The 26,721-nt window shown below is 47.4% G+C and overlaps 1 protein-coding gene across 1 annotated transcript in view; it reads right to left on the reverse strand.

Annotated features, from left to right (window-relative positions):
• RETREG2 (reticulophagy regulator family member 2) overlaps nt 1-26,721 on the reverse strand; it is a 278,221-nt gene that overhangs the window by 155,721 nt on the left and 95,779 nt on the right. The window contains exons 4-5 of the mRNA XM_069616875.1: nt 24,976-25,117; nt 23,856-23,940 (exon numbers count right to left, since the gene is read on the reverse strand). Of these exons, the coding sequence (XP_069472976.1) occupies nt 23,856-23,940; nt 24,976-25,117 (227 nt within the window). The remainder of the gene's footprint in view (nt 1-23,855; nt 23,941-24,975; nt 25,118-26,721) is intronic.

The following is a 26,721-nucleotide window of genomic DNA, read 5'->3' on the forward strand; positions in this document are numbered from 1 at the left end:
TGAGCGTCATTTGTTCTCTGTGAATCTTGTACACTATCCTGTTCAATAAGGGAGTTGGGGTGAAAAGTGTAAGCAAATTTCCCTGACCAGTTCATCCATAGGGCGTTCCCCTTGGAGTTTGGTTGGGGGAACCCGGACGCAAAGTCTGGGCATTACTTTTTTGCTTACTGTAGCAAACAAGTCTAGCGTGGGGTAACCCCACTGAGAGAAGATGTGGTCTACGACAGTCTAGTTGCCACTCATGGCACAATCTCAATGGCGTCCTTGAGAAGCAGCGGATTGACCTCTGAGAAGGATGAGCTGTTCCTCCTTTGTTGACTTTCTCTGGCGCGGGGGATGGTTTGATGGTTTTTGGACGAGCTCCACACAATAACCTCCCACTACTGTTGATAGCACCCACGTGTCTGTGGTTATTCCCCCCCCCATGCGTGGTTGGAGTGTGAAATCTGTCCCCCTACTGGGGAGGCATGGGAAGGTACCTGTAGCGGGCCGTCATTGTTGGGGAGGTGTTCCTCCACCTCTAGATGTGGAGTATCTAACCCGGCGCGGGATCTGCGCTGGCCTCTTTGGTAACCCTGTGATGCTTGACCTTGGTTATTCCAGGAAGAATTTTGACCTTGTCTGTAACTGGAGCCTCTTTGGGAATTCTGACCACAAAAACGGCGAAAAATTGTTCCCGCCTCTCTGGCCAGGTGGTTTACTAGTTAGTTGCCCAAGAGACTTGAGGGTGTCGTACTCCTCTTTGGCGGACTTTAGGGCTTTCTCTACTGCTTTTCTGAATAAGACTGTCGGTTCCACTGGCATGTTGAGTAACGTTGCATGGTCTCAAGCTTAAAGCCAGACTGTCGTAGCCAAGCGTGGCGATTGATTATGGTTCCTTCAGCGATAATTCTGCCCACATTATCTGCCGTGTTGGTTATTTTTGAGACAGCAGCTGGAAGTAGCTTTGCCGTCAGCTGCTACCAGGGCTAGTTGAGACTTCAAAAGGCTCGGGAGCAGAAGCTATTAGGGTACTTATTTCATCCAATTTATGGCAATTATAACTTGCCCACTGTCAGGCAGAGTACAAATGTGGATGTCAGAGGAAGCTGCTGAACCCCAGCAGTCCCCTCTGAGTGTAGCACACTGAACCAATTAGCAGCTGAGAAAGGGCAAAGAAATGACACAATTACCTTCACTATTCTTCTGCATCCATAACCTCTCTAATCATAAACCATACCTGGCACTCCGCTGATAGTGGACTAGAGGAGGTATTTACTTGCAGGACTCCTAGTCTTTCCTGTGGTAACTTCTCTTCTTTGTCCGTTTCCTTCTTCATGAAGCAGAATAAAGCGGTTCCATGGAGAACCTTAACTGTTCAACCTCTTGGTTTTCTTATGAATGTGGACTAATCTTTCACTGCAGAATCACTTTTCTTAGAATTACTTTTCTTTATGAGTCTAAAGTAATCTGTTCTGTTTTAACTTATTTTTCTTCTTTTCAGATTTCTCAAGTTTAACCTTTAGAAAAGAGTTGCTGAGCAAATTCCATTCTTCTAAAGTTATTCAAGAAAAAGAAACCCTTCTTTGTGGTCTGTGCATGCAATAGTCTGCAGATTCGTTCATCAGTATCCGCGCAGGTGCGCTTTAACTAGAAGGGTCCCGTCGAGAAGTCCTGTCTCCGAGCATGCGTATCTTTGGTTCAGTGGAGCATTGTCTCTGCGCATGCACACTTTGTGTGTCTTTGTTAGTATTACAGAGTGCACGCGCACTGCAATTCCAAGCCCCGAAACCGATCGCGCTCTCAAGCCGAAGAGAAAAAACAACGCTCCCGTAGCGAAGTGGCTCAAACAGATGTTCGACCACCAAAAAGGTGAATCTTTTGTTCACTTTACTTGTGAACTGAAAATAAATTTGCGGCACACCACAATTCAAACGTGCAAGCTGCACCTGATTCTGGTGCAGGGGCTCAACAAGAAAAAGGAACTTGCCGCAGTCGCGGAACAGAGACATGTATCACAACGCGAATGGGAAACGCACACCGAACACGCATATATCTAAGCAACGAATCGCTGCATGTGAACTAACAGTCACTTTCCCAGATGCGACCCTGATTTGAGCAAGGTGCTCGCTCAGCTGAAACGTTTACTTGTTAATTTATTTTTATTTTTTTTAAACAAGGTTACCCATTAACTCTTCCAAACTCAACAACTGAAAAATGTTTTAAGTTATTTCTTAAAGTTTCCCATAAGATGTTCTTATAAGATGAATAAACCATGTAACTGCCACTTAGCTTTTTCTTGTTGCTTTATCTCCAGTGTCTTCTTTTTCACCTGACCCTCTCCTGTGATTCCTGAAATCCGACTCTGCTTGCGGATGATCCCAAAAGGCCAATTTGGGCCTAACAACTGGAACTCCATGAAACATGTCCTCTCAGCTGGGCTGATGACAATGAAAGGCATTTTAGAATGCCCACTGTCTGCCCTTCTGTCGCATCCAGCCAATCAGGATGCCTGATGAGAACCTCCATCTTGGTTTGGGAAGTTCTCCACATTTTGCATAAGGAAAGTTAAGGCCAAACCAACTACATAAGAAGAAACTACCAACGCTCCCAAAGCACACATTCCTCAGCTATGGAAACAGAACATGACAGTACCCCCCCCCCCCCTCCCTAAAGCAGAGTCCCTGGGATAATCTTGTAAGGATATTTTCTGTGAAATTTAGCCACCAGCCGAGGAGCGTGTACATCAGACTCATCCTCCCAAGTACGTTCCACTGGTCCAAAACCTTCCCAATCAACAAGATACTGCAGTCTCCCTCTCAGTCTTCTAGAATCCAAAATTCTCCTCACTATACATTTTTCAGACACATCTTCCACAACCACAGGACGCGGGAATGTCAACACCCTAGTACCTCGATTTACTGGTTTCAGAAGACTGAATGAAAATGGTTGGATGAACGTTCCTGTGTCCTGGCAAATTCAAACAAACTGCTACAGGGTTTATTATTCTTTCCACCTCAAAAGGACCCACAAAACGAGGACTGAATTTTTTTCTCCCCTTGATCCTCAAATGTTTGGTTGAAAGCCAGACTAAATCTCCTTTATACAAAGGACCCGATTTCCCCCTTAGATTATCAAACTTCTTATACCTCTGCTTGCTTCCAAACAAAACCCTTTTTGCTCTCTCCAAATTTTCCTTCATTCCTAGCAGATGTTCCGCCACCACTGGACTCTCAGATTCTCTGGACACTTCAAAACTCAAAAACGAGGATGAAATCCCTGCCCCAAATGCAAGGGAGACATGGAAGTAGCACCCTTACAACAATTGTTATAAGCAAATTCCCCTAACCAAATCAAATCTACCCATTCTTCCCCTGCTTGAAGAGAACACCTCAGATTTGTGTCTAGATTCTGGTTTACTCTCTCCACTGGGTGATATCCTGAAGTTAGACTAACCTCTACTCCCAGTGTTTTGCAAAACTCTCTCCAAAACATAGAAATGAATTGAAAGCCTCTAGCCGAGATAACCTGGCCAGGAAGTCCATGCAAGGAACAAGTTACTTACCTGTAACTGTTGTTCTCCAGCATGGTTCTGGCATGGATTCACATGCTCATGAATATTCCCCGTCGTCAGGCTGGGAATCCTCTGTAAAGAAAAAAAATCAGTTTCAGTTTTGTTTCTGAACTGTCTTTCTACTAGTAACCAATCACTGGTCTCTGGGTCATACTGCCCCCCGCCAATGACTGCCCTCTACCTAAGCCCCTCCTCTGGCAGCCATTTTCAGATTTGGTAGCACGGAAAGTTGCAGTAGGACCAAGAGAAGAGCTGCGGAGGGGTTGGAGGGAGGGTTTGCATGTGAATCCATGCCAGACCAATGCTGGGGAACAACAGTTACAGGTAAGTAACTTGTTCCCTCTCCAGGATGTGGTCTGGCATGGATTCACATGCTCATGAATACAAAACATAGCTGTACACACATGCACAACCACGGGGAGGTGGCAAGGGTCAACATTAAGCATTTCAACAACTCAACATTAAGCAACTCTTACCTCCTCACCAGGCTCACCTTCAGGCGAATAGGTTGCGCAGCACTGCCTGGCTGACCCTGGACTCCTTCCTGGAATCCCGGTCGACGCAGTAGAATCTCGTGAAGGTGTGCGTCGACCTCCACGGAGCAGCCCTGCAGATGTCTAGCAGGGGCACACCAGACAAGAACGCCGTGGTAGCAGCGATCGCTCTGGTTGAATGGGCTCTCAGAAGGCCTTCCCTTGGTTCACAGGTCCAAAGTTCACAAACAGCCGTGATGTCTTCCGAAAACTCTTCTTGCGGTCCACTTAGAACCTCAGCGCTCTAGCCACATCCAGCGAGTGCAAAGTCCTCTCAGATGGCGACGGGAAGAAAACAGATAACACCAAGGGCTCATTGAGATGGAAGTCCGACGGCACTGTGGGCATGAAGGAGGGGTGCGTCCTCAGCACTACCCTCGTCTCGTGGAATATCAGGTATGGAGGTTTACAGGAGAGGTCCTGGATCTCTCCCACTCGTCGTGCAGAGGTGATAGTCACAAGAAACGCTGTCTTCCACGACAGGATCTTCAACGGTGCCGAATGCAGAGGCTCGAATGGAGGCCCCATGAGCCTGGTCAGCACCACTTTGAGCTCCCATGCCGGGGCCGGAGCCTTCACCGGCGGGAACGATCGGAACAGTCCTTTCATGAATTCCTTCACCAGGCGATGGGACCAGAGATGTGATCGTCTCGGAGTTCTGGTGTAGCGGGAGATAGCCGCCAGATGGATCTTGATGGAGGCATGTGCTAGCCCTGCCTTGGCCAATGATGGCAAGTATGGCAGCACTTGAGGGGCCATAATCCGCAGAGGGTTAATCTTCTGTGCTTGGCACCAGACAGAGAACCTCTTCCATTTCTGTCCATAGCACTAAGAGTCGAGGATGCCCGGGCCTTTGCAAGCACCTCCTTGCAGTCCGTCGGGATATCGTACCCTCCAAACTCTAGCGCTGCAGGAGCCAGGCCTGCAGATTCAACGATCCTGGGCCGTGATGGAGGATGGCACCTCCTTCCCTGGAGAGGAGCTCCGCGTCTGTCGGAAGTTTGACCGGAGGGGACGCTGACATGTCCAGAAGGTCCAGGAACCAGATCTGCCTCAGCCACGCCGGTGCGACGAGGATCATCCTGCACCGGACCGTCTGAGTTGGCTGAGGAGTCGTAGCAGCAATGGCAACGGGGGTCAGCGGGAACGCATACAGGAACAGGCTGTCCCAGGGGAATGAGAAGGCATCGTCCATGCTCCCCGGCTGTGGAAACCTGCTGGCGAACCTCCGGCACTTGGCGTGGTGGCGAATAAGTATCTGGGGATTGCCCCATCGTCGGAATAGGAGATCCACCTGATCCTGACAAAGTTCCCACTCGTGGCACAAGCGTAGCTCCCTGCTGAGCTCGTGGCACGAGCGTAGCTCCCTGCTGAGCTAGTCGGCAATGGGGTTCTTTATTCCCGCTAGGTGGAAGGGTACCAGGAACATCCCTTGGGCGACAGCCCAGTGCCACAGGTACTGCGCTTCCTTGGATAGGGCTTGGGATATGGTGCCCCCCTGCTTCCGGATGAAGAACATCGTGGTGGTGTTGTCAGTGAAGATCCTTACCACCTTTCCCTTGAGGGACGGAAGGAACGACCTGAGGGCCCAGAAAACGGCTGAGAGCTCTAGGACATTGATGTCTAGAGAGCTCTTCTCTGGGAGCCAAAGGCCTCTTGTGTGGAGATTGCTGTAATGCGCTTCCATCCCTCCAGGGAGGCATCCATCGTCACTGTTTCCTGATGCGCAGGGGTCTGGAAGTCCATACCCGCCGCTAGGTGCACGCGGGTGCCCCACCACCGGATCGCTTGTCGGAAAGTCTCGTTGAGACATCCTGTCCTCGAAGCTGCCTGCCGCTTGCAGCCAACGGGCGTCGAGGAACTCCTGTAGGGGTCGCATCCGCAGCCTGCATAGGCGCACAAGGTAGATGCACGAGGACATCATGCCGAGCAGGGACTTGATGGACCTCACCCTGGCCACGTCCATGGTCAACAGCCGTTGTACCTTGCCCAGGATGGCCTTCGTCCTTTCCTCCGACTGTGAAGCCAATCGCGCCACTGTGTTGTGTCTGGCTCCCAGGAACAGGGCGACTTGCGACAGTACCAGGTGGGATTTCGCGAAGTTGATTGAGAATCCCAAATCCGTGAGAAGTTGGACGGTCTTCGCTGTGTGATCGACAGCGAGTTCTCTAGACCTTGCTTGGATGAGCCAATCGACCAAGTATGGGTACACATGGATGAACTGCAGGCGCAGCCGCGCCGCCACTGGTGCTAGGCACTTGGTGAACACCCTGGGCGCCGACTTCAATCCGAAGGGAAGGGCCTTGCGGATAGTGTCATCCTTGTACCACAAATCATAGGAATTTCCGATGTCCCTTTAGGATGGGGATTTGGAAGTAGGCATCCTCCAAGTCCAGCGACGATAGGAAGTTGCCTTCCTCAAGTTGTCCCAGCACATGCTGGAGGTTGACCATCCGGAATTTCTGGGACTTGATGTACTTGTTTAGACGACGAAGCTCCAGAATGTGTCTTCTTTCGGATGAGGAAGTATCGCGAGTACACTCCGGAGCCTCTTTGGGACGAGTTCTATGGCTCCCTTTCTTAACAATCGCTCGTACCTCCAGAAGTAGTTGTGGGATGTGGTTTTCCTTTTTGGCCACGGGTGGAATGCGGGGACACCTCTTTAGGAATTCCAGGGTGTGCCCGCGGGCCAGGGCATCTAGCACCCAAAGGTCGGTGGAGATGGATTCCCACACGCTGATGAATTCCGCCAGCTGGCCTCCCACCGGGGTTCTTCGGTGGGTGCCCGACGCCATGGCTGATTCAGTCCTGTTTCCCACGGCCTTGCGGCCGACGACAGGATCATCCTGTCTTGCCACGTCCTCTGTAGGCCTCCTGCGACGAGGAGAGGGCCGCTTGGCGGTACGACGAGGAACCGCTGCTGAATCCTTCAGAGGCACCGTCGCTGTTGAAAAACACCCAAGGCCCGAGCCGTCTCGGTGTCCGCCTTGATGGCCAGCAGTCACTCGTCCACTGCTTTGCCGAAAAGGTTGTTCCCCGTCGAAGGGCATGTCTAGTACCCTGGTCTGCACGTCCTGACGGACGTTGGTGGCCTTCAGCCAACCACGCCGGCGAAGGTAAACGCTGTTGCCCATCTGACGAAAACCGGTGTCGGCGATGTCTGTGGCCACCGTAATGGTGTGGTCCGAAGCCACTTCGCCTTCCTGTAGGATCTCCAGGGCCTCAACCCTCTTGTCGTCCAGAAGGCAGTCTAGCAGGGGAGCGATCTTGAACCACAGCTCCCTGTCGTAGCGATTGCGAGGGTGTTAGCCGCTTTGATCGTGGTCGCCCCCGACGAGATGACCTGTCATCCCATGGCACCCAGTTTCTTCCCCTCGCCGTCCGGAGGGAATGTTGAAGTTGACGCCGTCGCCCCCGCTGCTTTCTCCTTGGCCGCCGCAGAGACCACCGAATCCAGGGACGGCTGTGCCCTGAGATACATTTCTTCTCGTACCGGTCCCTCCTAGCAGAAGCCGTGGACGGGTTCTTTAGGAGCGCCAGCCCCTCGTCCCAGATGTCATCCAGTAACTGGATTGAGAGGACAGTCTTCCTCTTGGCCTCCCGTCGTTGGTAGAGGAAACCTTCCTTCTTCTGTTCTTCGGGGCCGAGCTGGAAGAGCTCAGATGTCCTGGCGATCATGGCGTGGAAGGAGACAATTTTGTTGGCGGGGGGGGGGGGGGCCGAAGAGGTGGTGAAGGGAGGTCCATTCCGTCATCACCACTGTCGTCGTCTGTCCCCGCCGTCGCCGTCTCTGTTCCAGTCTCATCCCTCAGTGGAGGGGTAGGAGGTGAAGGCTGAGAAGGCTGTGAAGGCTGGAAAGGAGGGGGGAAATGGACTCGCCTCTGCTTGCTCGGTGGGCTTCCCGACGGTCCAGGCTCCCCTGGGTCGTCCGCTGGGGGTAAGGGCAATCTTGTCCTTATCTCCGTACACAAGGCCTGAATAGCCATCAAGATGGCTCCCGAGTTGTCTTGTGGCATAGGCATCGGTTGCGACGGGAGCGACGGTTGGGGAGTAGGATCCTCCACGGCCTGCGGCTCCTCGTCGGAACCACCGTCGCTTTCTTCGTCCACCTCGTCGGGATCCCTCCCGTAGGACCGGACCTCCTTGAACTTCTTGTCCAGGATCTTTGCAACGCCAGCCAGCTCATATTCCGAGGTGGTATCTGTGTCCGTGATGGCTACCATGCCCCCCCCCTCTTTCTCTGCTGCGGGTTTCACGGGGGTCTTACCGATAGGCTGAAAAGAGGATTCCCTCTGTGGTGGCAGGGAAACTCTAGGCCTGGAGATCGTCTCCACTGGGATAGCCTCCATAGGCTTCGCCAGGGCCGCCACGACTCCCTCAATCGAGGCCTTTGCCGGTTTAATCAGGGCCTTTGCGACTTTGGGCGCGCCTCAGGCCTTCACCGTGGGGGGAGGGTCGCTGCCTCGCTCCCCCTCAGCTGCCGCCGTCGGGATCGACCGGGACTTCTCCTGAAGCTTACACGACGTCCTTTTCCCCCGAGCCAGAGCGTTGGCTCGTGGTTGATGGCGTTGGTGACATCCTGCCCTTTCCTGGCAGCCAAAGAGCCCGACCCATCAGCGCTCCCGGCCTCGCGGTGCTTTGCCTTCTGTTGGGCCCCCGTCGCCGGAGTGCCCTCAAAAGGTCTTAGAAGACCACTCGGACGACTTCTTCCCACCTGCTGCTGGGCTCTTCCCCTCCAGCCAGTTGGTGAGTCGAGTACGACGATCCTTCATTGTCCGTTTGGACATATTCTTACAAAACACAGTCCTTCTCCACATGCAATTTGTCGTCGTGAAGGCAGTAGAGGCACTGAGAGTGCTCATCTTCGAAGAGATTTTGTAATCCGCATCTAGGGCAGCTCCTGAAAAGTTTGGATCCGGGAGTCGCGTTTCCTTTGTCCTGGGCCATTCCCAAGCGGGGTAGGCCTCAAAGATCTTCTGGAATCTTCCAAGAAGCGAAACTGGACGAAAAACTCACACTTGAGGGGCATAGAAAATTCAGAAACGGGTCCCCGTTGATCGGAAGTAGAATCGGGGAAACCTGAGGCTCGATTGACCGAAAAAATCGTGTAAACTCTTTGAAAAATCGCAAAAACGCAGTACAAGCTTGAGAGCTATAGCACGAGGACTCCCACACTTGAACGTGCGGTAAAAATCTGAAGATTGCTGCCAGAGGAGGGGCTTAGGTAGAGGGCAGTCATTGGCTGGGGGCAGTAGGACCCAGAGACCAGTGATTGGTTACTAGTAGAAAGACAGTTTAGAAACAAAACTGATTTTTTCTTTACCAAGGATTACCAGCCCGACGACGGGGAATATTCATGAGCATGTGAATCCATGCCAGACACCATGCTGGAGAACCCGACTACTCCTTGCAAAGAATTATGAGCCAGACATTCCGCGGTAATCTCTCCCTCAATAGGAATGAAATGCACCTCTTTGGAAAGAAGATCGACCACCACTAGAATTGATGAACATCCTTTATCCCGAGGCAGATCAGTAATAAAATCCAACTATATTGTGTGCTGGGCATATGGTGGAACAGGCAATGGCTCCAACAAATCAGACGGCTTCCCAACCAGATTCTTCACTTGCGCACAAACAGCAATTTCTTCTCACCAACTCAAGTGTTTTTTCGAAATCCAGGATGCCCTGACAGTACAGAATCATGAAAATCTCACAAGACCCTCTTTCGTAATCCCACTGTGGGCAAATAAAAGTTCGCCATCCAAAAAAGTTAATCCTCCTCTTATATTACGTGATGGGTCCAAACAAGCCCAATCTTCCATTTGCGATAAAGACACAGGTTTGCGAACTTCCTCCAAATCACCACCACACTTCTGAGTTACTGCAAGAATGAAACATTCAGGAGCAATTAAAGGTGAAGGCTCACTAATCGTCTTGACCTCACTCCCTGAAAACTGTCCGGACAATGCATCGGCCTTTCCGTTCAAATTCCCAGGTTTGAAAGTCACCACAAAGTCATAGTCAGAAAAAAACAATGACCACTCGAGTTGTCATGGTGTTAACATTTTCGCAGATTTCACAAATAAAACATTTCGCCCCCATATTCAGATTCGAAGCATCCACCTCCACAAAGAAAGGTTTAGAAAGATTCGAATGGATTAAAATTAGACTGGAAATAAACTTCTTTAACGCCCGAAAAGCCTCCTCAGCTTCTGCACTTCTAAGAAACTTAACACCCTTCTTCAAGAGGCTTGTAATCAGAGAGATTGAACGGAAAAACCTTCTATGAATCTCCTATAGAAATAATAAACACTAGGAAACTATGTCCTTACCTTCGTAGGCGTTGGCCAATCACGGACTGCTTGCACCTTTTTAGGACCCATTTCTAACCCCTTAGGAGAAACAATGAATCCCAAAAATGTCACCGAGTCAGTATGGAATTGACTCTTCTCTAATTTAGCAAACAGGTGGTTCTCTCAAAGTTTCTGCAAAACCTGACGAACATGAACTTGATGTTTAACCACATCCTGTGAAAGAATAAAATATTGTTGATATACACAACAACAAATATGTCCAAAAATTCTCGAAGAACTTAATCAAAAAAACACTGAAAAGCTGCTGGAGCTTTGTAGAGACCAAATGGCATCACTTACTAACTAACTAAGGAGTTTCTTATATAGCGCAATCACTCACCCGAAGGTCTCAGGGCGCTTACATGCACATATACAGACATATAACAAACTAGAAGGAGGGAAGAAAGTAGCCGCCATGGCGACTAACACGTCCTGAGGGGTAGCCAATGATCTTAAGGCATCAAATGGAGATTAGACATCAAAAAGAAAGGTCTTAAGACGTTTTCTGAATTGTTGCAGTGTGGTGGACTGTTTGAGATGAAGAGGGATTGTGTTCCAGTTCTTAGGACCCCAGGCCCCAAAACTTGCTTCATCCACTTTCTTCAGAAGGGTACGTGGTTGTGCCAATAGCAGAAGACTGTTTGAGCATAACGTATGCTTAGGAATCGCTGTCTGTAGCCTGGTTTTTAGATAATCCGGGGCTTTGCCTGAGAGACATTTAAAAACTATTACTAGAACAGCTCTGTTCTGTATAGTTTGGAGACTCCTAATGTTTCTTTTAGAGGTGCCTATCAGGAGGCTATTGCAGTAGTCCAGCTTGGTATTAACTATGGCTGCTGCAATGGATGCTCTATTGGCTTCGGACAGGTATGGTCTTATTTGCCATAAGAGATGTGTAAAAAAGCTGCAAGATGACTTGAGGTAAGATACGTGCTTCTGAAATGTAAGATAGGTATCAAAGTATACTCCCAGCGTTTTTACAGAATCTGATACATGAATGTTGTTGCTGCCAATTACGAAAGCTGTGTAATCTGGGTCCATGTTTTTATGCCTGAATGGTGTACGGATGACTAGCAGCTCTGTTTTTTATCATTAAGTGCAAGAGAGTTAAGAGCCATCCATTTTTGAATGGTATCATAAATTTCATTTACAGTAGCCAAATCATCCTTGTAAACCCCAGATAGTTTAATCACTATCTGCGTGTCGTCGGCGTAATTAGCAAATTGTATGCCCATTGATTTCAGTAGATCACATAGGCATTTGATGTAGATATTAAAAAGTAATGGGGATAAGCAGGATCCCTGAGGGACACCACATGTCACAGGATTTTTTTAGTGCTTTAAAAGATCCCTTCGCGACACAATCATTCCTAGGACCCAGAAAAGATTTTAGCCAGTGTACTGCTTCAAGAGAGCATAGGCCAGTTTTTTGGAGTCTTTCAGCTAGTAATTCATGGTCGACCAAGTCGAACGCAGAGGTGAGATCCAGCAGTAGCAATAAAGCAGAATTGCCCTCCTCAAGTATTTACAGTATTTTTCAGTATTCAAGTATTATTGGCCTTAAGGTCTAATAGCGCAGTCTCCGTTCCATGGTTGGCTCTAAAACCGAACTGTTCCCTGGCAAGAATGTTATTATTTTCGACAAATTTCTCCAGCTGTATATAGGCTATTTTGTCCAGTATTTTAAGTATAAAGGGAACATTTGTGATGGGACGATAGTTCTCAGGTAGCAGATGATCGAGATTGTCCTTTTTAAGTAGAGGGGTGATCCATGCCTCCTTTATGCTAGCAGGAACAACAGCTTCCTGAAAAGAGCGATTGACAAGTTCTGTTACCCATCGGGTAAGTGTGTTAGCGAATTCCTTAAAAAGTGTAGTGGGAAAGATATCTCCTTCATAGGATGTAGGTTTTAGGCGTTCAATAATCGCTAGGACCTCTGGTTCTGTCATGCTAGTAAAGGAAAATATATATACATATAAACCAAACCTGGTCTTGAAAGTAGTCTTCCACTCGTCCCACTCCGGTACCCGCACCAGATGATACGCTCCACGCAGATCTAGTTTGGAAAAGACAGTCGCTCCCTGGATCTGATTTAACATCTCGGAGATAAGACGGAGAGGATACCGGTTCTTCACTGTAACTCTAACTGCTCTATCTATAATGAACATAAGTTCAGAGTGTACCGTCAAGTTTGGCCACAAAAAACAGTGGGGATACTGCCGGAGACTGGGAATGACGGATGAAACCCTTAGCCAAATTTTCTGTTAAATATTCTTTTAAATAATCATTCTCCTTTTCAGTCAGTGTGTGCACTCTACTACTTGGCAAAATGAAACCGGGCTCCAACTCAATTTTACAATCAAAGGACCTATGAGGGGGTAACACCCCTGCCACCTTCTCATCAAAAACATTGCAGGCTCGACAATGCCCCTCATCGTGATCACGGTTCAGACACAAGTTGCACACTCTGTGTTCGTCTGTCCACAGGAATTTTTTATTAAACGTGGGGCAGAATTTAAATGGTGTTCTATCCAGGTTTGGGAAAGGCAGCCAGGCGAGAAGGGGAATGGGTGGGAAAATGCATTGTTCAATGACCGCCCCCCACTCTTCCTACTGTAAGGGCCTAGGCCCGGTGCGGCTTTCCAAGGCCGAAAGGGTCCGTCGAATCTTGAATTTGTCAGACGCCGCAGTCTTTGCCACCACGTCGATGAATTTGGCAAAGTCGGAAGGAAAAGGACAAAGAGTAACCTATTTTTAATTTGTCATAAGCAAAAGGCTTTAGCCAAAAAGGACTCTGTGGTAGGCATCCGCTCACGATGGAGGAAAAAAACTATCCGAGGGACCTTGACACATGAAGGACCATGGGTACAGTGGACGTCACACTAGGGATAGAATTACTGGCACGACCCGTCGACGTTCCTTTGAGTTTCAAATACAACTGTAATACTACGCAGCTTCCACTAGATGTCGGCCTACGCATAGCATGTGATCTAAGTAGATTGCACAAGCCTCAGAAAAATATATATATATTTTTTTTTTAAGGAACACTACACACAATTAAGACTACAAGTGTCAGCACAATTTCAGCTTTGGTACAAGCCTGTACTACACAGTAATGCGTTAGCAGTGGCTGAGCAGCCAGAGGTATCTCAAGAGGTATCTCAAGAGTAAAGTGATCAGTACAACAGGTTACACAAAGGACTAGCAATCACAGGGATTCAAATACACACTTAGTCAAGGTTTCTTGGTAAAAGAATATACATTTATTTACACAGTCATTTGGAATACATTCCACTAGCAAAAGCAGCTCAAGATCACAGTCTAATACACTACAATACACAACCAATCAGTTTCTGAACAAGTTCCGCTCCCCTGAAGTCGGAGCAAAATGGCACTTCAGATACTTTAAAAAGGGGTAAAAAGACAAGGTTATAAGAATCAACAGCACAAATACTTTCATAGGCAGGGCAAAGGGTTTCAGTTCACTACAACCAGCAATTCAATTCAACTGGCCTGGGCCAAAGGCAATGGTTCAGTATCTTCTATAGGGTAGCACAGTTCTGCTGTAAACAGTTAAGTCTTTGCCACGGATCTTGGTCAGACGAAAAGTTAGATGTTGGTTTAGGGAAGGACAAGCCTTCCAAGTCGTAAACTTTCACAGCGGCTGAAGTTCTGCACCTCACTTGCACAGTACCTTGTAAGTGAAGAAAAGCTGTAGCTGGGTAGTTGTTCCTGGCAGTTCCTACAGATCTCGCAGTTCCTGAGCTTCAGTCGTGGGGACAAGGACGACGTCGGTAGGTTCCTGCATTGCCCAAAACATCGGTTTAAGGTGCGAGTGCCTTAAAGACCACAAACTGGTATCCTTCTCACTGGCTATCTGGTTTTCCACACCACACTGCAGAAAATTCGACCAATATGTGGACGGTGTCCAGGTGGCTTACGAGTTGGTTGTTCCCAAACTCAAGGGGAGAAGTTAACCTTGAAGGGCTTCTCTGTCAATGGAGTTTCAGGCAATTCTGACCTGCAGCAGGGCTTCACCAGTGGACCAGGAGTTGCAGCTGTCGTCTTCCTCCAGCTCGTCTTCGGTTCTTTCGTTCCAGTGGTCAACTCTGCTTTCAAAGTCCCAGAGGCCAGCTTTTAGACAGTTTTCTCCCATTCATTCCAGCCTGGCTGTCACTCACGCAACAGGGTGGCTTGTCCTTGCCGGACAGCCAGCCGACCAATCACGCCAGAGTACATTCAGGTCTCCTAGGAGACTAAGAACAGGGAGTTTCGGGGGACCTCCCTCACAGCCTGTCCACCCCAGACACTCGGGCACCAGAGGAGGGCTTCAGCACTGAAGCCTGCCAAAGGCCAATGAACAAAGGGACCAAACCTGGTTTGGCACGCAGAGACACACAAGGAGGACCTTTCCAAAAAGAAATGGCGAAAAAAGATGACCAGAGTGTTTTTACAGATAGGTCTGGGGCGCCATATTAGAAAACATGGCCAACCAGATTTTTAGCTACCGGTGTTTGCGGTCGGAAAAAATGATGGTAGTTTGTTTAAAACCACTGCCACCAGCCATTTCAAGTGGGAAAGGGTAACATTTGACTGTTACTTGAATGTTTAGACTCAGGGGATGCTAGCCAACCCCTCCAGCACACTATAATAAGATAGTGTGTACTGGGTCTATAAATTTAAAAAGACTAGTAAAGTCAATTTAACTTTACATGCTCTGGGAGACAGTAGTCAGTCCCAGAGAAGGTATTTAAACCTTGGGGATTCTGAAAGACACCCCTGTGCCACTGCACAGAGAGTTTGTGTGTGTCACACAGCAAAAGATGATGGCTTATGGAGTGGTTTTAAAACTCCATACCCAAAGAACACAAAAGTAAAACACCCATCAAAACACATGGAAGCAGCCCTCTAGATAAGGAGCGTATCTTTCCTTTTTACGCATCTAATTGTAGCCAATACGGATCATTTCACTTTCAACTGCGTACCGTGTACGCTTTATTTATTCATTTAAAAAACATACTTCCACCACTAGATGGTACTGTAGCATTTCTTTTGTCATAGCCTTTCTTATGCATGATAATTTTCAACTGAAAGACCACGAGTCCCCTTGCAAATGTGTGACAGTTAAAGAGTAACACAATAAAGCATGCACCCTTTTAAAATGTGGTCATACCATATCGAGAGGGTAACTCTGCTGCTGGTGAGTGCCAGTACTCACTGCGGAACCATTTAATGTCGTGAATTAAAGGAGTTGGTTTCTGTGGAATAAGACTGCCAACATGGGACAGCTGCTCGGCCCCTCCACCCCCAGAGCTCAGGGCCCATTTCAACTGAAAAGGTAAAAAGGCCCTGAGGCTGTAACTGGTAAGAACACCCACTGCACCTGCATGAACCTCCAGAGCTGGTAATCCTCATGGCTGCCAAACCAATTCATCATTTCTGGTCAGCTAGGATTGCCCTGTGGCTGCGCACCCTCAGTGACAGAAGAAAAACAAACATACTTGTAAGCACCCTACACTTCCTGATATACTACATGTATTTAATCTATTCCCATCCTCTCTGATCCTTACTTCCGGTGTTCGAGCGAGAGCTAAACTTCCCAGCCGCTAAGTAAGACAAGCATTCGCAATGCCAACAGTTTGACCTATTGTGAAGGTGTGGGAAAAACACCTGCAAGGCACTGCCATAGGGGTATTCATTGGCCATCGATGGTAGCAGGTCCAAAATGCTGTGAATACCTGAACATCTAAGTGTAGTGCCTGGCAAATGCCTAATAATTATACACAAGCCAAAACTGTTGGCTTTGCCAATGCTTGTTTTTAACAGAACTTCAGTGAATGAGACACACAGTGCTTATTAATCAAGTAGCTGAAGACCAACCTGGTTAAGGCATTTTTATTACACCAGTAAAGCTTTTATGGCTCCAGTTAAGTCCTTAACTGTCATAAAACTGCTTTGAAAAAACACTGACAAGTACTTCAAGTGCAGAGTTTTATGGTAAGGCTTGATTAAAGCGAGCTGAAAGAGTTCCCATGAGGAGATGTTTCGGGCAGGAACTGGGTGGGAATGCCCATAGGGATTACCATGGCTATGAGCAGTCAATCGGTGGGCAAATAACCAAACACCTACAAATTTAGTGTCTCTCCTCGTATGCCATTTCTCCCTAGCCAGTGCAGAAAATGGAAAACATGTATTGGGGGAACCCTCTCCTCCTTTATGGGGTGTGGGCGTGGGGGAGGAGTGGGCAGGGCCGAGGGGCATGGTCCCAGGCCAGGTAACGCAATGCAGCATCTCTTCATAGAATCCCATCCTAGCAATTTGCATAAAAGCAAAAAGCATTATGGGAACATAAGCATGTCCAGAATTTTAAATTTGAAACATGTCTTATTGTGATTCACTAAGAAACCTTTTTGAGAGAATAATGGAAGTTGGGGTCTGCAGTTTTAATTAGTCACACTACTCACCCTAAGAAGAAAATGCCTCTACATTGCAGGACAGCTACAAGCATGTGAGGCTTTGGCTGTTAATATATTCATAGACCCATGTCAGAGTGTACTGAAAATGTCTGTTTGCTGTGCAGGCTTCAGGGCAAATCTTGCTGGCAGTATCCTGCTTTGAAGCAGAGTTGTCACACACTCTTACAAGCAACCCATGCTTTGTGGAGCTGACTGCTTACAGAAGAGACTCATGAGTGCTGCAAAGTGCTCTTTGCCGGCCTTAAGCCCGCCTCCCAGCCCTCCCGTAATTGGTTGCCTCCCTGGCCTTCTGCCTCCCTGGCCTTACCTGTTCCTCCCTGGGCAGCCCACTGCCCGGCATCCCCTGCGGTTAAGGGCCCAAGGACAAGGGCGGCTCCCACATTTGCGGTCCCAAGATGTGTCTGCAGGTGTCAGCAGGGGAAGCCAATGAAGCCACCAGACACTGACAAAACTGTAAGTGTTGGCATGGGTGGGGGGGTAGAGCAATTACTCTACTCCAGAAAGCTCCTGCCACTCTACCTTACCTTTCAATGGCCTAGACTGCTACAGACTTACACCATGCATTGCTAGAGAGATATGTGACCACCAGCCTAAACCTATTCATAGCTGGACAGCAAACATTGCCTGCAGTATAATGTTAACTAGTACCATACTCGGAGAGAACCACAAAGATTAACCTGAGCCAGATCTAGACAGAAATATGATTGTTAGTGTATGCCACACTTAAATTTGAATTCTCAAGTTTAGCCCGCGCCACATCTAGATGGAGGTGTGATTGTTGGCATGTGCCGCACATACATGGAATTCCTAAGTCTAGCCTGCGTCGCATCTAGATAGTAATGTGATTCAATGATTGCCATACGATTCGCCGGCCATGCCGGGACCAAGCGTGCCATGCAATCATGAATCAATAACCGACTCACTATCAATTTCACCCCTCCGCAAATAGCCTCTCAAACTCTAAACAAACACAACCACAACTCTAACACAACAAACTGCACAAACTTCACTACACAGCAACAACAAAACAAAAAACACAGACTTGCACAACAGTACACAACGGCGACCGAACGGAAAACGCCCTAAGCCCAGCCAACGGACCCACCAAGCTGAGGCCGCCAACAGCACATCACAGCTCTCTTGCACTTTTCCAGCTTACTCCCACTAACTCAACCCTCCCTCCTCCCTGTTTCTTTTTCAGAGCTGCCAGAGCGCCAGGGGACCACTCTGGTGGTGATAGTGCGCGGTGCAAATATCCTTTAACATTAACATAACGTCTAACAGCTTCATATGCTAAAAAGTAAAGTTTACTTTGATGTCTTTAGTTGAATGTTCTTTAACCATACATAACAAGGTGGAGTTTTGTGACAAATCGCCAAACCTAAGTGAGTTTATGGCAGAACTTATTTTTGTGTGTGTTTTTAAAGCACTGAAAATAAAGTGGGAAAATCGGGATATTTTACCTTTTGCATCTCATCATTTTCCATTCAGGATGTGGAAAATAAAAAAGGTACAATGATATTATTTCGGCCCAACATGCTGCTATAAGGATTTACATGTTGTCATGATGCTTTACTATGCAATTTGTTTATTTTGCAAGTAAACTCTATAGGACAGTATTATTGTAGGTCTTGACACCCAAAACCTACATTTTTATTCCAAGTAAAACGCAGAAGGTGGTGGCTGTTCCCAAATTGAAAGAGTGGGTTAAAATCAAAGCTTTGCTGTTCAGCGTAAGTGTGTGATCCTGGGCAAATAATGTAATCTCACCCTGACTTCAATTGCCCAAATTGGAGAGCTTATAAATGATTATGTTTACACCCTTACAATAGGACCGTTTTAAGTGTAGGGACACATTGGTGTATCCTGGTGCTCCTCTGCTAGTGGCTCCAATACTGCTGCATAGAATTGCATTATTGCTACACTAGCCCTCCCCCAGTCTTGTAACACTATTTGACACGCCGACATAGTCTCACCAGGCAGTCAGTGCACCAGAGATTCTACTATAGCGGACTGTGGTAGAACCAACATTACATTTTCTCCCCTGTTGCTCCCAACCACTGAAGTTGCTTGGGCCGTGCAGAGTACTGCCCAACACTCTGCAATGTCCTGTTTTGCTATGATATTGAGTCTTTCATTGCACACCATCTGCCATTTTCACACTTTCTAGGACCTTCAGGATCTGCAAGAAGTGGGTGTTTCAGACTCAAAGGAGAGACCAGTTAACTGATTGTAAAATAAATTGAAGCTGCACTAGAATAGTCTTATTACAATGGTTAATGAAGATAGATGCCCCTACACAAGTACGTTTGCCACTCCTCCAGAGTCTCTGAATTTAGTGCCTCTCCCAAAATTTGAAGGGTTAGCCCACCCCTACATTTTAGCCTAGGTGCACTCCTGGATGGGTGCACTTGCATTTTGTTAGGCAGAGAGGTGAGCCTTTCCCCGAAACTGGCAGCGTTAAAGTTTTACTGTGTTTGTTCAGAAAAATGTACTTGAACAAACGCAGTAAAACTTTAAAGCTGTTACTTTCAAGAAAGTCCTCCATCACCTCTCTGCATATTGCAGTTTAAAATATACTAATCGATAGTTGGTCCCCACACCAGACCATGGGGGCAGGTGGGTAGAACAGTGGGGGCAGATCCTCCAAGTTTGCCCTGCCTATTTAAGTGGCCCCTCCCATCACGACTTAATCCCCCCTGCTCCCGAAATGTAGGTTTTGTTGCTCCCATGTATGAGAGGGAGGTCAGGTAGGTCGGCTCACTCTCACAAGCCACCAGCCACCCCCACCGCTCCCCTCACAGTGCTGAAATAAAGGGGCGGCAGCCAACACATCTGCAATAATTCCTTTACTTGCTGCACCATGGCCCGTTGCAAACCTGCTCTGTAATGTATGATTTATAAAGTTATGCTGGCTGTAGCAAGACATGCGCTGCTGGTGGGCTATTCCACGAGGGATGGGCCGTTACCCCATGCAGGGATGAACGGTTCCATTACCCTCCACCAGAGATGGGGGGCGGCCCGGGAACCTAATATATTTGCCATTAGCACATGCAGGGAGGCCATGTGCCACTGGCACATGCAGAAAACAGATGCTCAGTTAGCATGTGCAGAGATGAGATGTGCTGCTGCATGTGTACAGAGGCTCTGTCAATAACATGTGGAAAGGGAGTATGTGTTCTTACATAGCGCTTTTAGCAAAATTCCTTCAGCTTTTAAGCACTGTGGTAACAGTTATTATCCCAGTTCGAATTTTATTACAGCAAAACCAAGCAGAATGCCAGGGGAGCACTGTTGGGCATTGTGGTGGGGGCTGGTGAGGACGTGTTCGAGTCAGGCTGAATAAGGAAAGGGGAGGGGGAAAAAAAATCGGGTACATTTGTCCCCAGTAGATTTTGTCCATTTCCAGCACCGATAGTAACTTATGTGAATGGTTATTCTTCATTATTGCATGTCTTGTAAGAAAGAAGTGACTCCTCTGCGGTCTTCCATCAAGGCTGCGTCAGCCCTCCACGTAATTGGAACTTGGGAAGTGCACGCCGCCCTCCTGCCCGGTAGCTTTCCAGCCTTTTTTTGGATGCAACGTTAGCATGTGCTTTGCCAACATTAGCCTGTGCAGAAGGGTGCCCTGCCATTAAGACTGGCAGAGAGGAGATGTGCCATTATAGCAGGGGCAGAGGAGATGCTATGTTAGCACTCGCAGAGAAGAAATGTCCTCTAGTACGTACTGAGTAAAGATGTGTCATTTGTATGTGCCAAGAAGAGATGTGCCATTAGTATGGAACAGAAGTGCAATTGGCATGCAGAGCCGAGATGTGCCGTTAGAATGTGCAGAGACAAGATGTGGAGTTTGCACATGCTAACTGCACATCCCGTCGCTGCACAGGATGTGCAGTTAGTACGTGCAGGGATGGGATGTGCAGTTAGCATGTGCAGAGAGGGTATTTCCCATTAGCATATGCATAGAGAAGGCGAGTCGTTAGCATGCACATCTCCTCGGTGCACATGTATGTATGTATAGAGAGCTGTCCCACTGGTATATGCGCAGAGACAATGCACCATTAGCAGATGAGAAGAGATGTGCCAATAGCATGCGCAGAGAAGAGATTTGAGGTCACTATGGGTAGAGATATGTCCCGTCAACGTGTGCAAATATCGGGCTTGCTAAACAGAACGTGTTCTAGCAATACGCGAAAACAATGTCTGCCATTATCATATGCATAGAGATGTGCTTGTTAGCATGCGCACGGTGTAAAGGTGCAATTTACACATGCACACGACACAAATTTGCTCTTCAAATGCTAACAGCACATCTCTGAAAATGCTGAAAGGAGATGTTCCTTTACCATGTGCACAGAGTACGTGTCATACTTGTTAGTATGTGTCAAGAGGAGATGCGTAGCTAACATGTTCAGGGAGGATATATGCCATTATCAAGTGGAGTGATGTGCTGTTACTATGTGCTCAGACGGGATGCGCCGTTTGCATGCGACGTGAAGGGCTCTGCGCAAGCAAGACAACTTTGATCGACGGGTCTGATTTTACGTATGCATTGGGTATATGTGTTGGATACGTTTTTCTCTCTTGCAGAGGAGAAAACTAATTTTTACTCTCTTGTTTTTGCATTTACTCTCTAATTTGAAAAATCATGCGTAAAATACTCCCACCTCAAAATCTTATCTGGAGCACTGCATGGAAGTGTGGGGAAAAAAGGCTCACACACTTCCGAGGTAAAAAATCAAATCCTAGAAATCCAGCAAAGTTGCTGGGGGTCTCAAAAGGTAAGGGAAATTAGCACATTCTTGAGAATTCTCCCTCATGCACCCCAAAAGGTACAAAAGTATTTCTGCCTTGCAAAGACATGAGTGACCGGGCATTGCCCGTGTCTGTTTTTATTGCCTCGAGAGGATCATCTATCATCGGCCCAAAAAGATCATCCACTTCAAAAGTCATGTCAATGACTTTATGATGCATGTCTGGTCTGAAATCCGTGCAACGTAGTCAACCTTGACATCTAATTACCACGCCGTTCCCAATCTGTTTAAAACCTGTCTCGGCCAGGTCCACAGCTATATTAATGCTGTGGTTTGATGCCTCTTGCCCCTCCATTCAAGGTAACATTGCTTCTTTTCTTTTATCCCCCGGCAGGTGTTCGAGGACGGGGCCAATCCTGTGCCACATTTCACGGTCATACCTTGCCATAATGGCCAGGGAGTTAGTAGCTTTGACCGTTGTTGCCCAATTGCTATTACCTTTTTTACTGAAGGTGTCCAGCTTGCGTCCTTCATTTTCCAGGACGACGGTACACTTGTGTGTAGGAATGTCCCTTTCTACCTTCTGCTGCAGAAACAAACGATTCAGGTGTGGGTTGCGACATTAGACACTTGGGTGTCTAGTCTGGAGGCTTGAATTTCTTTTCTAACCTACGCTTAATGGCAGGTTCTGTAAAAGGATGTTTCAATATATGTAATCCCTCAACACAAAGATTGAGATGGATACCACCAACTTTCTCCTCTTGCCCATATGAGCGAAGAGAAAACATATTTGTCTTCCGGTGGAATAAGACCAAATTCTTGGCAGGGCTTTGGAGATAATTGCATGGAATGCCACTATGTTGTCTGGCGGCAAGGGCTTAGAATCATAATTGTTCTTTTAGGCACTTATCCCAGAACTTCCTTCCTGATGTTATTTGGTTTTTGAAGTAGAACATCACAATTTTCACAGAAAAATTGTTGTTCTCACTGGGGAAACAACTCAAGGACTCCTTCTAGTGTGATATGCAGTTAGAATCTGAGGAAGGGCAGTAGTGGAGGGGCCTACTACTCGATATCCCATTGGATGGGGCCTAAAGCACCCAATACGAGGGTGATTACTTCTGTCTATTGTGTATGCTTTTTCTTTTGAAAAGTCAAACAAAAAAGGTAACCGAAGATTCACAGCTTGATGCCGGGAAATCACAGCATGTGAATCTATGAAAGATCCAATGCTCGAGAAACTCAGCAATATACATGACCTCTCAGGCTTAGGAATTTGGAGATGGTCAACGTCATGGGTTGCATGATAAAGCACCTGAAATTAGGGCAAAGGGCTAAACATAACCTAGTTTTAGATTTTAAATGCTGATAAAAGTTTAGATCGCTAATCTCATGATGGAGAATAGCCAAACACGTTTATTCATGAAAGATTCAATGTTAAAGAACATAACTTTCAATTCTACTTTCCCACAAATAAGGTACATCAATACAGCAAGCAACCAGCTCATCTTATCCTACTTTCAGTGTTCTGCCAATGCAACTCATAACCAGTACTCATTTTAACATAGTCTTGTAATTCGCAGTCAATACACCTCAATTCTATTCACAAGCATCACCGTCTTTTATCTACTTTCACGTCACAATGCCCACTACATCCCATTCTTTCTCCATCCCTTCATCCACAGGACTCTTGCACATTCAGTGAATTAAGCCCTTCTTCGAATCTAGGGATTTTCCTGCCATTTTTTCAGATAGTAATCAGTTGAGAACATGTGCACATTTCAGTAAGGAGCTCCAGTACTCTGTCAAACTCTGGCTGCCCTGAACCACATCCTACACCTCCCCACTGCCCACACACGGTCTCCCTATAAACCCACAAAGCTCTGACGCAGTCTCTCCTACCACATGAAGATGGCTCCTGAAATTTAATATTAATAGGACATCTTATATTTTAAAAGCCAGTGGTCTGTAAAAGCATTATATACGTTCAATGATTGGCAGGTTTGTATTAGGAGACTGCACTAAGGCTTGCAACTAAATTAACTAGAGCCTGTAGCCTGGTTGAATGCAACCATCAAACACAGAAACGGCTCTTTAAGTATCGAACAAAACAACTTCAGTACTCTTCAAACATGTACTACCCAAAGAGGTTCCAAGGAGAAGGACAGAACTTTGAAATACTCACAGATAATGTAGGAGATCATGATACCAGGAACGTAGTGCCCCACCACAGACAGACTCAGGCAGCACGCACAGACCGAGGCACAAAACTGTGGAAGAAAATGGAGAAAGTGAACCCACACTATAGGAGAGGACAGAGCACAAAATGGGAAGCCCAGGCAACAGAAGAAAAGAGGAACACATCTATAGACAGAGTGAGGAAGAGCACACATGAAATGGTGCAGAAAGTCAGAGAACAAGCCAGACTTAGGCTAAAACCATGCAGCCAGGTACAGAACTCGACCTAGACTCATGTAAAATATACAGCTGGGCAGGTATGCAGAGTGAGAGAAAAATACAGAACAGTCACTGAACACCCAAATTAACATGTAGCCTAGAACAGAAATAACAATAGAAAATAGATGCTACAAACATTTGCAGTAGGGTGCAGAACCCAAATATTTACCAGACACTGGAAAAGCACATGCACCAGGGCAACAGATGCAGTAATCAGGCTGAACCAGATAAGGTGAACCATAAACACACAAAAAGGCACACAACAATGAAGAGCCACGCTCAGAGCATACAAGAAGCAGAATGGGAGAACCTAAACTAGGGACGAAATGTACACTGGCAGGCAGAGAACCCAGTGAAAACTAGGAACAGAATATAAAGTTAGACTGAGGGACAGCCCAGGGAGTAAGGCACAGAAGGGAGAACCCAACCAGATTCCGAAGAACCTATACAGCAGGGAACACCTCTGGAGAAATGACAGAATCACAGTCAGACTCAAGAGTATGACAGCTGGGCACAGAATCCAGACGTGACAACCAAAAGTCAGGTAAAGCCAGGTAAAGCCCTCGCAATAAAACAGAGGAACGAGCACTCAGCGTTAGTAGTCGGACACTGGAGAAACCCATGCAGCAGGTAACAGAAATCACAGTAGATTGCTGTGCGTCAGTGCATGCTCATGCCAGTTTTGTAACTGTCTGTGTTGAGTTTAGTTTTCATAGCAGATTCTTCCACAGTGGGGAGTCTGTATGGGAGCATGATGCATGTTAAACTATCAGGAACTACTCCATCACAGAGCACGTGTTAGTTCATTGTGAGTGTGCTGGTGGATAGTGATAGGGAAGCTTGCTTACCTTGCCAGGATTCTGCCTCTTGTATTGCAGCACCTCCTGCAGGTACAACCGGAAGGTGACCCAGCTCTCTGCCAAGCAGAGGCACAGCTCCGGAACACTGAGCAGACGTGGGTGTCCTGCTCCCCCTGCTGCCAAGCCATCCCTGTGAAAAATAACGGAATGAGCACTACACTTCAACAGTGAAGACCAAACATGTGCATCCGAAACATCACCCCTAAAATGGACACTAACAATACACCCCTTAACTTTCAAAGCAGAGACGATATGGCAAGATGAGGGCAGTGTCCCATACTTGCCAATGCCCCAGTGTTATTGAGAAATGTGGGAGGGCTTCTTGGATTGATATACTAATTGCAACTGTGACGGGTCTATTAAGTACTACATTATGTTAGGTTATGTTATTTTGAATTTATATAGCGCCTTATATACCATTGGTATGGTCTGAAGGCACTGGTAGGTTGCACGCCCTTGGGAACCGAAGTTCGGGTCAGTAGAGAGTGTCCAAAAAGTGCGTGTGCGCACCAGGTATGTGTGCAGCTGGTGCAGAATTAATGTGGTAGCTGCTTCTTAGCGGTAGGTGTGGTGGTTTAGAGATCAGGAGTATGTGTTCACTCTGGCTGGAATTATCCAGACCGAGTGTGGCTGTGTTAGGCCTGAGGAGAACGCCTGGCTGGGGGGTGTGAAACCAGCAATGTTTACTTAAGAGTGATGGGGAGTGAGCTGGAGATGTTGATGTGAGAACAGTTCTACCGAATGGTGCATAGTATCTCTGTGTTCTAGTTGAGTGGTGGTGTAAAGGAGAGAGTAGGCGTGGGGTGTGGTATGATGTATGCTCTTTCAAATGTTCCCTGCATTCCAAAGCATATTATGTACGTTACGCAATTCCGTGCGGACAGGTCCGTTCTATGCATTTTTGTTCATTTCAGGCGTTCAAGATTGTCGTACACATTCATGTCTACTCGACATACTCAGGCACTCTGGTTCACCTTGCGTGCTCTAGTCTATCCTTCATTCTCCAGTGTGCCCCACGCATGCTCTCGTGTTTCATACGCATGCACTCCTGTCCTTCTCGCGCATGCACTCCAGTCTACTCCGCGCATGTACTCCTGTCTGCCTACGCACTCATCCGCCCTGTATACTCGTCCGCTCTGCATACACATCCGTTCTGTACGCTCATCTGATCTACACACTCATCTGATCTACACACTCATCTGATCTACACACTCATCTGATCTACACACTCATCTGATCTACACACTCATCCGCTCAACATACTATTCATCCGCTCTACGTACTCATCCATTCAGCATACTCCTCCGTTCAGCATATTCATCGGCTCTACAAATCCATCTGCTCCATGCGGTCATCCGCTCCACACACTCATCTGCTCCGTACAGGTCGATCACCAAATCCTTTGCCAGCACCTCAAACTTGCCGCCCACTTCTCTGATGCAGCTACATCATGGATCAGCTCATTCCTTGCAAATAGGTCCATGAGGGTCTTCTCACCACTCGCCGCTGCTGACCCAGTGCACGTCCCCTGTGCACGTCCTCTGCGGAGTCCCCCAAGGCTCATGCGTATCACCTACGCTATACAACGTATTTACAAAACCTCTCTTTGATATTCTTGACTATCTGGGTGTCTCCTACACTAATTATGCGGACGACACCCAGATACTCATCCCCATCACTGGGGATTATGTAATGGACACCAAAGCGATTAATGCAGTCTATTCTGCCATCCAA

Source organism: Ambystoma mexicanum, chromosome 9, assembly GCF_040938575.1.
Source record: "Ambystoma mexicanum isolate Mex_15411 chromosome 9, UKY_AmexF1_1, whole genome shotgun sequence".
NCBI lineage: Eukaryota > Metazoa > Chordata > Amphibia > Caudata > Ambystomatidae > Ambystoma > Ambystoma mexicanum.